This window comes from Rhopalosiphum padi, chromosome 2 (genome assembly GCF_020882245.1).
Source record: "Rhopalosiphum padi isolate XX-2018 chromosome 2, ASM2088224v1, whole genome shotgun sequence".
Taxonomy (NCBI): Eukaryota; Metazoa; Arthropoda; class Insecta; order Hemiptera; family Aphididae; genus Rhopalosiphum; species Rhopalosiphum padi.
Window position 1 is genome coordinate 34,570,649 of NC_083598.1, and position 12,338 is coordinate 34,582,986.

Below are 12,338 nucleotides of genomic sequence, written 5' to 3' on the forward strand. Positions count from 1 at the left end.
TAAATATAAAAGGTATCTGCAATGTAGATTCTATATTTAAAAGTTCATACTAGTTCATACTTACCTGTTATCTATACTATTTTCAAGGATCATCGTCTTCAAAGAAAAAAATATCATGAAATATTAAACTCACTAGGTGCCTTAGGGTTAGGGCAGTGGTTTTCAAACTTTTATTATACATGGCACACTGACCTTTTTTTTAGATGAACAAAATTGTTTTGGATTAATTATAATTATATATACATTTAATAAGAAATGTGTGATTGATGGGCTAACACATATTTTTAATTCTTGGACGAATATCCGCATTTTTTTATATAACAATTCAATGCAATCGGTAATTTATGGAAAAACCGCAGCTCACTTAGTGGATACTCGCGGCACCCAGTTTGAAAACCACTGGGTTAGGGGTTAGACACAGGACTGCAACTAATAAAATATGATATTTATGAAAATACATATGATTGATAAGTGATAATTAGATAGATAGGTGCATATAACATATTATACTTAATGTAATACCGCTATCTCTTATTTATAACTGCTTTATAATTCTCTAGTGAATATATCACATAATATAATACTATTGGGCATTTAATCACGTCAACTATAACTATCTCAAATTTTCCCATATCAACTTTTCCATTTTATTTAGTCAATCAAATATCTATAATTTGTCAATGTATGCCAAATACCTATTCGTTTTTTGGTTACCCTCTAGACAACTGTCTGTACGCTTTGGGAGGCTTTGACTCGACCAACTACCAGTCAACAGTGGAGAGGTATGATCCCAGAATGAGCAAGTGGATGACCGTGCCGGCCATGAGCAGCAGGCGTAGTAGCTGCGCAGTTGCCACGTTGGACGATATGCTTTATTGCGTGGGTGGCAACGACGGGACGATGTGCATGTCGAGCGGCGAACGGTTGAACGTCAGGCGGAATGCTTGGGAGCCCATAGCTACCATGCAGTGTCGCAGGTAACTTAACATCCGAGAAACTAAGAAAGTATTTTCTCAATTTATCAGTTTCTATGATGTATTTCAAATGAAGTCTAGGGAGTTGGTATAATTTATTTCTACCCTTAACGTGCATTACAATAACAAACATGTGTACTTTTTAATTATATCTGTGCATACTTCGTACCTACCTACTTAGTTTAAAATCCACCTATTCTTAAACTCACATAGTCAAATAATGACTTTTTCTACTATTTTGACGTTGTTAGTTCAAAAATAACTATTTAACATATATTTGTTGGAGCCTAGGAGTGAATATGTTATACACGTAATCTTAAAACTTAATTTTTAATAAATTAATAACGAACTGATAAAATGTATGTAGGTATCCCAAACTACATATCTTGAATACAGTAACAGTAAAAAATAAACAACAAAAAGCTAAGCATCATTTAATTTATTTGTATTATAAAAACTAAACTAAATACGAAATAGAAAATTACATGATACCTAATATCTTCTAAAAATATAAAATCAACAACTAAACATTTAAAACGTCTACTCCCACAGTTCAGCAATTGACTTTTAATCACATTAGAGTGGTTATTTAGTTTCCTATATTTTAAGGTTGATTTAAAAACGGGGCCAAGTCCTTTTTCAGGGTCGAAACTCAAACTATACCTCGCCATAGGTACCACGATTTCTGAACTATATATTATAGTATATCTATATCTATACTAGACGTGGATACAGTCCGTTTTAAGTTGAACATAGTTTAGCTTCCAAGCGGTTTTAAGCGGGTTTATCCTAACAGCCGTCGTAAGTCCTGTACGGAACGAACGTTACACGATTTGACACTATAAAGCCCGGACGCCTGGTCATAAAACCGGCTATGTAATAACACTAATAACGTTTTGACTGCCAAACAGTTGTTGAATAGGGGCATTTTTTTTTATATTACTACACTTTATCGGACTTGTCTTTCGTCTATAGTTACCTGCTGAATCGCTCGCATTCGAAGTTCGACCGACTAATATTGCATTACGATCACGTCAATAATTGACGTGTGCCCGTACGCGACTAAATTATCACAACAACAACAGGTACATCGATATAATGCGTGCGGTTGTCGTGTATTGCAGGGCCACCCACGACATGGTTGAACTGGACGGCGGGCTGCTGGTGCTCGGCGGCAACGACAGCAATTCGAGTCTGCACTCGACCGAGCGGTACGATCCGCGGATCAACCGGTGGACCATGTCGACGCCGATGCCGACGCGCCGGAGCTCGGTGGGCGCCGCTCTCCTGTACTGCTTCAACATGGACGGCAAGCTGACGACGGCCGCCACCGCCGGCGCCGCCATCCTCAGCGGAGGCGTTTCGATGGTGACCACCGCCGGTTCCGGCACGGCGTCCGTCACCAGTTCGCCGTACAAGTCCACGGCCACGTCCGTATGATTGCCGTGGTCGACCACCAGCGGTTGGCGGTCGAACAACAACAGCGATTCCGAACGTTCTCACTCGTTGCCAAACTGACCAGCGAACGTCGCGCCCGTCGAAACACCAGAAACCTTTTGAATCGTCTGGCAGCTGCTGTTTGCAGGACGAAAACGTTCGCGACGTCTGCACACGCTGCGCATTTGCCGAACGAAGGAAATCGTCGCGGCGTATTTAAAGATATTAATTATTAAGTATATTCTCGCGAACGACGAATTAGTCGGTATCTATTCGCATTTGCTGAGTTCCACTTATTCTCTCTCTCTCTCTCTCTATTTGCTTGCTGCTGATATCGTCTACGATTGTGTTGATATAATCTATTAGTCTATTTATCGGTACGGTATCGCAGCATCCGGCGTTATAAATAATATGACTGGACCTGGAGCAATGATGCGGTTTATCGCTCGTTCGCTTTTGAACAATAATACATTTATCAAATATGATACTACAAATTCATTCATAATACATTCATTAATATGACGCTAACATATATATTATTTATACCTAAAAAAAATCTATTTCGGACGGACATTTAAATTACTATTTTATTTGGGGGACCAAAATGCTCATCCAATGTAAATTACGCATACGATTTCTAAACGCCGTACCTATTATAAATACCTACTTAATGTTGATTTTTATTGGTTCCTAATTAATTTACCATTTTTTTTTTTTGTTATTATTATTATTTAAGCACATTTTTATATTATACATATACCAGCAGATTTAACGCGTGTCCTTTTATATATATATTTATATATTATTATTACATATACATACATAAATATTTGGCTTGTCGAAATGTTTGTTTTAGCGTTTTTGTTATATACGTTTGTACCAATTATTAAACTTTTTACTGTGATGGATAATAATTATTAATTTGTGTATTTCTCACCTGTACTATTATCACTTCAGATTTGAGCTATATATACATATTTTTTTTTATAATAGAATAAACCTTGTGATAATTGTGTTTTAAAAAGTTTTATTTTGGTTGATTTCATTTTGTGTCAAATACTTGTTTATCCTGTTTGAAATTTTCAGTTGCAATATAAACATAGTAGATGTCAAGTCAAGTATGTGGAATGTGGATGAAACCAAAGCAATAACACTTATGGAATTTAAACTGTTAAGCTTCACTATCAAATAATGAATACTTCTATGAGTTAAATTAAAATAATAAAATGTATTACTATACAAATATTTAACATTAAATAAAATTTATGGTAATTTTCTGTTCATTTTAGTATGATATTTTAAGTGATATAGACAAATTTTAAATAATACATCTAGGATCTAGAACACTAAGTCCATTTACTACATAATTTATTTAATATATCTTAAATAAAAATATAATGAATTACTCATTTGTCTTTATACAGAAATATATTAAAATTTTAAAGTACAAAATAGAATAGAGAGTGATAATAAAATTCATCTTTATTATAGTTTATTCGGTTTAATTAAGTTGGTTACAGTTTTGTTTGCAATACTACCAACAGTTTCATTGGATTGAACTTTAATTTTGGTCTCATAATTCGATACTATGCTATATGATCCGCCTAAAATAATCACAAAAAAACGTCACCCAAGAAATGTTTTCAATATACTATTTTTTATTAGTTTTAAATTTATACACTTCTAACAAAGTATATATTACACATAAAAAAAAAATTAATTTAACAGAACCACATTATATCTGAATTTAAGATGAAACTATACAAAGTTGTGTATGGAATATATTAAAGCAGTTCACATAATAATTTCGTACTACAGGAGATATAAATGCACCCAGTTTACTTCTTACTTTTCAATTTGTCACTTTGTTCATCAAATGAGGGATCACTTATGTTCAACATGAGTCCGTTTCCACTGAGGAAAACTTTGTTTTGTGAAGTGGCAATCTAAACAACAAGTAAATTATTAATTAAATATATTCTTAAAATTATCGATCTTATTATACCGTTCTGGAAATATTTTGTGCTGCCCTGATCTTACGAAGTTTTAAATAACCAGGATTTCTACCGACAGCTTCTCCTAAGTAGATATTTCAGTTAAGGCAAAATCACATCATACGTAATATTATGGTACTATAAATGTATTATAATAAAAGGATATCATTTTTGCTGCTTCAGCTTCTCCTTCAGCTTGTAAAATCTTTTGTTGACGTTCTTGTTTAGCTCTTTCGACAAAGAACACAGCACGCTGGGCTTCTTGATGTGCTACTTGTTTTGCCTCTACAGCTGCAGTATACTCTTTACCAAAACTCAGTTCAGTAATAGAAACATCATCTAAAATGATATTGAAATCACGAGCCCGATCAACAAGTTGTTTCCTAATTAGTAGAGAAACCTATGTGTAAAAAAAAAAATACAAAATGTAACACAAAAAATTTTAAGCATATTTTTATACTTTACAGTGCATAATTGCATGCATATTTTTAAATTTTTTAGAGCATTAACATGCGCTCCTTACCAGAGCTAGGATTTATATGCAGCAGCATGTTTTTTTGCAACTTCTGATTATTGATTTTCTTAAAAATGTCCATGAATCACCTCATGATGAGATAAATATTGTGGTGTTTATATTTTGCATATTTTTGCATATTTTGGATAAAATGCATATTATTGCATATTTCGATTATAAGAAAGCAAAAATTGCATGTTGTATAATATATTTCGTGATTAAGATTTCATATTAGCCTTGCACTGATTAAAGTATAAAACTTTGTTTTTTTGTCAAACATAAATTTTATTTTTATAAATACAATTCTATGGTACAATAGGTATATGATTAAATCTTCAGTCAATATAAATCAATACTACGATTCAATAGCCGATCATTTATATTCAAAAATTTAAAAAAATATATGGTCGTAGCATGTAACACACATATTTCCACTATTGAATGTGAATTATAAATTTTATTTTTAAATTATTTTATTTTATTTATCGATTATACTATATTAAGACAAACAGCCAATCACTGATGTATTTCAATAAATAAATAGTTATTTTTGTAACTCAATTTTTGTTTTTATCTTATAAAAATTTAAATGCATATTTTACAATTTTTTATTGCATACAAATCCTAGCCCTAATGATTATGCTAGACACAGCACTGATTAGTAGCGCTACTCGTGTCACTGATTACAACCAGTCTGGTTAAGGGCATTTAGCAGGGTGATATGCAGATTAGACTGATTTTAACCAGTTCCCTTGCTAAACAGAGTATTTCTTAGAATATAATTATTAATTAAAATATAATAAAAATAATTTGTAATGTATTTAATACCTGCTGTCTTTGTGTAATTAGTTGTGATGCATTGTATTTGGCAACCACTGATTTTAAAACTTCATTGCAAATCGAAGGCAGAACTTTTTCATCATAATCAATACCTAAATGTTGGTACATATCTGGTAATTTAATGGCGTCTGGTCGGGATAATACACGAAGTGAAATGTTGACCTAATAAAAAACCCATGTATAAAAACAATATAACCAGTATATTATGATTACAATTTTACCATTTGTAAATCTTTGGAACCTGTAGGTGAAGAGATTTTTCTTGGTCTTGACCTAATATCAAAGATGACTGGGTATTGGAACCATGGAAGACGAAAATGCAATCCTTCAGGGTAGACCTCTCTTTGTATGCCCCCAATACGATTGAACATAATAGCACGATGACCACCTTCAACTATAAAAATAATATGGGTAAAAATTAATTTTTTTTATCTAAAACAAATAGGTATACATGTAAAAAAAATCTAGAAATAAAAAACCATGGGAAACAAAACCAACTTGGTCTTAAAACATTAATATTATATTGTTAATATTAAAGTAAAGGGGTTGTATTATATAATAATTAATTTCATATCAGATTTTTTTACATAATATGATGATATAATATAGAAGCATCCTAAGTACATTTCACCTATACAAGACACTGAAAATCTGACATTATGTTTTTGACTTTTTTTTATTTAAAAAAAATGTTTATAGTTTTTGATAATTTACAACAAAAAAAACGATCTTTTATGCTAATTATTGTGCAATTGATAATATCAAATAATTTTTAGAACATATTTTTTTTAGTATTATTTAATAATAGTTAAGTGATTTAAAAAAAATCTTGGTACCTATATATTATAATATGTGTAATTAGCAAAAATTAATGTATTAAAACACTATGATATCCAGAACCAGATCTAGCATATTTTTTTACCCGGGACAAAGTATAAAATTAGCAAGTTATACAATTCAACTGTTAATCAAACCACTTATTATTTGGTAATTTCGTTCCAGACTAAAGCTTACGGGGCAAGTGCTCCGGTTTACTTCCCCTTAGATCTGACTATGACAATGTCACACTATTGTGCAATAATAATATACTATATACCTACTAACAACCAACTACTTAAAATAAAATAAATTTAAATCTCAACATGTCCAAAACTGTAAACGCCCCTTTTGGACTGAACTCGGAACCAAACAGGCAAATCCTTAACTTTTAAAATTTAATAAATATAATAGACAAAATATAATTGAGCTGTATGAAACTGTAACTATTGGCCCTTATTGCCGAGTTGTAATAAAGATCAATAAAAAAGAAAAATATCATTTTTTTATACCACATAGAAATAGGAAAGACTGACATATTTATTTTTTTAAACAATTTCAATGCTTAAAAAAAGAAATAGTTTAGCAAAAAATTTAAAAATGGCAGCATTCAAAAAAATAGCTTTAAATAAATAAAAATGAATGTACATAACATGTTTATAAATAATATATATTTATTAAAAATATCATAATTATAAGATTAATTAATATATGATTATATATTATGTACATCTGAAATATATAATAAAGTATGAACTTCTAATAACCAAAAGTCAAGATATATGGTCATAAATGCTGAACGATTAAAACTGACATCACATTAATAAAAAGTAAATTACATAAATAATCAAAATGGAATAGTTCATAAAAGTTAATATTTGAATAAAATAAAATCTGTCAGTATAATGTTACCTGTGAACATGGAATTCGCCAAACCGTAGCCAACAAGTCCAACACCAGCGACCAGTTTCATGCCCAAACTCAAGCCTTTAGCAGCTCCCATTTTGTTAACAAAGTCGTTCATTTTATTGTCCATACTTAGATTTTTTATAATTTATTGCCTAACTAGTAAAATGTAATAAAAAAATTTCAAAAAACGAAAAAATGTAGCTAAATATCATCTAGTAGTCTGTGAAGAAAACGAAAATTTTTCATTATCACATTAGTCATAACCTCAAAACCGCCGGTAATGATGGTACACATAGTGGTTCATAAAATAGTAACATGACATATATAGAGTATACCATCGGATTGATTAAATATTTAAATATAATAGGTACTCCGTGTTCGGCGCCGTTCGAACCCCTGATAAGAGTTATAAAATTATTGGTGTTATCCATAATCTTAATAGTTTAAAATTTTAGTTCATGGTGTAGAACTGTAGATTGTAGGCAGCTGGCCGGGCTGTATTTAGCACATAGGCACTATAGGCACTCTGCCTTGGGCCTACAAAAATAAAATGTATGGCTACAATTTTTATTTGTTACAACTATCTTGTTTTAAATTTAAATACGAAGGATAAAGAAATATTCAAATTGGTGTAAAATAAGTTGTTTTATATGGTTTTTAAGATTTATTAAAATTATTATCATATCAAAGTTTAGATTTTATTTTTTTTTTTATTTTTAAAGGACTAACACCGAAATTCACCCTTCCTCTCCTAAACAGAAGGTTTTATACCCATAAAGTCATTTAAATACTTGACATCGCAGAGCGGTATAGTGCATAGGAATTAAAGGCTCTGTGCCTATATAGAGCCAAGGCTGCATAATTACATATTATATAATTAGTACATTTTAAAGCAGTCTATTGGCTTTGTATGAAAATGCTTATAATATTCAACGATATAATCCGTATCTGTCACCAGGATTTTACTCGCATAAGTAAAAACAATTTCACTCACGACTGACCCAAATGGTACAAATGATAGTCGCCCAAACAGACTATTATTTTTTTTTTGTCAAAATTATTGCCTTCGCCCAAACGACCACCGCCCACAATAAGATTAAAAAATAAAATAAAATTTTGAAGATTGCTAGGGTGGAGTAGTTTTGTTTTTTCAAATAAACGCAATTGCCATTGAACGGTATTGTAAACATTTTAAAAGTATTCATAAAATACAAATAACGTATTAATAATATTATATGGTGCAATTAAGCATAGGTACGAATATTTAATTTTTAATCATATTTGTGAATTTGTGATTGTAATCAAATTTCAGCCCTGCTCACTATTTTTCTTCTATAACGAAAAAACAAAGATGATTATACATATTTTGAAAATTTTTGCAAAATCCATACAAATTATAATATGTATACTAAATATTGGTGAAGAAAATTATCAACAAATCCAAATGAGTGGAGCTATGTTGAGCGTCCTAAATTCTTAGTTGTCACTGTTGTCAGATTATTTAATTATACACGTCATATAATTGTTTCATTTTCATGATTCCATTTTTCTAGTATGATATTTTAATAATATGGTATAAATGGTATAATAAATTATAATACTTTTCCGTTTTCAATATTAAAATTATGTATTTATTGGCTATTGCACCATATATCATATTTTTATAAATTGCATTGTAGAAAGAATATTTTCCTATTTGCTATAGGTACTTTTGTCAGGATTAATTGAAATTCTGATACTTGGAATTTTGAAATATATTCCAAAATCAATTAAATCAAATACTTGTTTATACCATTTAAAGAGTTTTATACTGCAAATATATAATTATATTGAACGGAAAGTGCTTTTAGTAAGTAGTGTAAAATGTAAAGCACATCATTTTTTTTATTTATGAAGCATTTACGTAAATTTTAATTTTAATTATTAGTGTCTAATTATCAATATTTGTGTACTAATGGTAATAATAGTCCTTAAAAATAGTTTCATTTAAAATAGATATAATATTTAGTCTAGTACTTACTATTAAAGTATTAAATTAAATTTCATTATTCAGAAACGAGTAGTTCGTGTACCTACTACCAGTACTACCTATTGATCTATTTACATCTACATTTAAAAAAACCTCATCTACCGAGTACCTAGTTAAAAAAAAAAAGTAAGTTGGAATCAATCCAGGACAATTAAATTACATGCAAAATCTAAATATTTGGAAATATCTTTAAGTATACTTTCAAAAATTAGAATATAAAAAAATGATGAAAGGACAAGGTGGACAAGTAATTCTGCTGTATATTAGTATATTAGAGTGTCCTAAACTATAGCTATAAAAGCGGTTCCCTGCAAACTTTTTTAGTTCACGCCACCCTAAAAATTAAAAAAAAATAATTGCGCTTCCCGTAAAAAATTAAATTGCAAATTTATAGTATTTAAATATACGCAAACCGTTATTGATAATGCGATAATGGTGTAACGATAATGGTGTACGCGACTTTAAGTAATACTAACATAATAGTGAAATATTTGTTTAAAATAGTTATGACATTTCAACAAAATTATTGTTGATTTAAAAATATCAATATTTACTACGCGGCTAGCGCCTCCCCTGTCAAAAACTCGCACCTCCCAAGGGAGGTGCGCCTCACAGTTTGGGAACCGCTGAGCTATACCATACTTCATACATTCATAGTAATGCGATTTCTCCATATTTATTTTAGTCTTAGAATTTGAGAAATATTTTGAAAATTGTAAATGTAAATTTTTTTCTTGGTTTGAAGTTCTAAGTCAAAGTCGTCAAATAAGATTTTTTTAAATTTTTAAAAAAAAATTGTTTTATTCGACTTAATTGAGTTCCGCATTTATTTTATTAATTTAAAATATTTTAGATTTAATAAGTTTTTGATCATATTTTCAAACGCATATGATAAAGTTAACTAAAAAGTAAAAATTAAAGCAGATGGTATTCACCAAATATTTAACTATAAACAACTGTTAAAATACATATTTAAAATGTCGTACAACGGGTTTATGTGAAGTATTATAATGAATATAAACCAAAAACTTATTTATATAATAATAAAGAAATAAAGAGAGATATAGAGTTAGTGAAAAAAAAATGAGTTAACCACATTTTATATATTTTTTCTGTTAATGTATAATAAATTTAGTAATCAAATTAGCTTCGAGGATTTATTGTTGTAAAAAATTATTTTGATTAAAATTGCCAATATAATATAATATTAAAATAGTTATAAAAAGCTATTTAACGTACAAGATGAAGTTTTTAATTTTTTTAATTTTTTGGGGAATATACAGTGAAATTGCAGAATTTAAATCAATTTTAACTAATACAAAAAGAAAAAAAGCAATGGAATATTTTTGTAACAATTCTTTTTGGAAGCTAAATATTTTGTCAAAAAAAATTATTATAGACAATGAATTAAAAACTGTGGATTACAGCAAACTATGTAAAAACGTATCCACATTTTCTACTAATGATGATAACTTCGAGGCAGTCGATAAATTTAACGAATCGATGTTACCTATTTCCAAGTATATGTATACGGCTTTAAAGTGTAAGTATTCTGATTTAATTATTAGTACATATACTTATTTTTTTGACTGCACAACTTCATGTTATAACTTAATTGAAGACGGAGAAATTAATAAAAAAGAACAATGTGTAGCAAGTATTATTAAAATTATCTATACATTAAAAAAGTATATTGCAAAAATGATATACGATTTAATGCAATTTAAGAAAATACATCCAAATCTGGGATCTACTGATCAAATTTTATTAAAATCTTTAATCTCCATAAATTTATTTTTATACCATGAGAAAACTTATGCAACAGAATATGAGTTATATGAGTTCTTTAAAACAAAAAGCGATGAAATTAATATAAAAATAGTACTTTCTCAAATGATAAATTTGATTGAACGTTATAACTGCAGACACTGTTATATTGAGGATGCATATAAATTTAATAAAGATTTAGATAAGAACATTAAAAGTTTAGCTTCAGAAAATGATGATGTATATAAAATGATCTATGAATTATTGAAAACATTCACAGAAAAACAATTTGATCCATATTTGAGGAGTGTATCCATAAATTATGAAGATGAAATGAATATTTCGGATAATATATTATTTAAAATTTATGACCCTTATTATTTAATGTTCCAAGATATATTCAGCATTAAAAATGTATATTCATTTTTTCCTTCCCTTAAAGTAAAATGGCAAGATAGTAATGAATGGGATGAACTACAAAATGTTTATAATAAAGTTAAAAATACTGATGATATTAAAATAATATTCAATTATCAAATATTATTAATTGAGGTAATTAAAGAAATTTTTTATATACAATTTATCAATTTACATATAGAAAATTGTCAGGATAATAATACTAAAAAAGTTGAGTTACTTGATGAATTTGATAAATTCGTGGATAAAATAATACCGAATAATTATCCAACAAATTTATATAGTCCGATCATAACATTAAGAAATTCACTTTATCATGATGTTCACTTGGTTAAGCCTACTAATGGCAAAGTTCTTTCAGATAATACTTTAATACTATTAATCAAAACCCCGGTTATACAATCTTGGAGCGAATCAATCGAAATAAATAAAACAATAAATAAATTAGTGATGTCCCAGTTTTTAGAGGATATTTTAAAACTTGAATTTTTTAACCATTTCATTCAGATTTTTGAATTGATCTCATACGAATCAAATACTTTGGGAGATTATTATTATTATCGAGAGAATGCCGATGAAAAAATTGAATATAGCAGTAATGGAATAGTATGTAATCAGAGCATTGAACAACTTCGTTATAA

The 12,338-nt window shown here is 29.1% G+C and overlaps 2 protein-coding genes across 2 annotated transcripts in view; one reads left to right on the forward strand and one right to left on the reverse strand.

The window, feature by feature from the left end:
- Window positions 1–3,441, forward strand: part of LOC132923441 (kelch-like protein 17) — a 49,284-nt gene extending 45,843 nt beyond the window's left edge. The window contains exons 11-12 of the mRNA XM_060987433.1: window positions 722–977; window positions 2,099–3,441. Of these exons, the coding sequence (XP_060843416.1) occupies window positions 722–977; window positions 2,099–2,414 (572 nt within the window). The 3' untranslated portion in view covers window positions 2,415–3,441. The remainder of the gene's footprint in view (window positions 1–721; window positions 978–2,098) is intronic.
- Window positions 3,442–3,875: 434 nt separating this feature from the next.
- On the reverse strand, window positions 3,876–7,728 carry LOC132923443 (prohibitin-2). The gene is made up of 7 exons (XM_060987438.1): window positions 7,488–7,728; window positions 5,981–6,153; window positions 5,748–5,921; window positions 4,572–4,805; window positions 4,417–4,494; window positions 4,261–4,357; window positions 3,876–4,015 (listed from the first exon to the last, which is right to left on the reverse strand). The coding sequence occupies exons 1-7, from the start codon at window positions 7,609–7,611 to the stop codon at window positions 3,897–3,899; spliced, it is 999 nt and encodes a 332-aa protein (XP_060843421.1). The 5' UTR covers window positions 7,612–7,728; the 3' UTR covers window positions 3,876–3,896.
- Window positions 7,729–12,338: the final 4,610 nt, after the last annotated feature.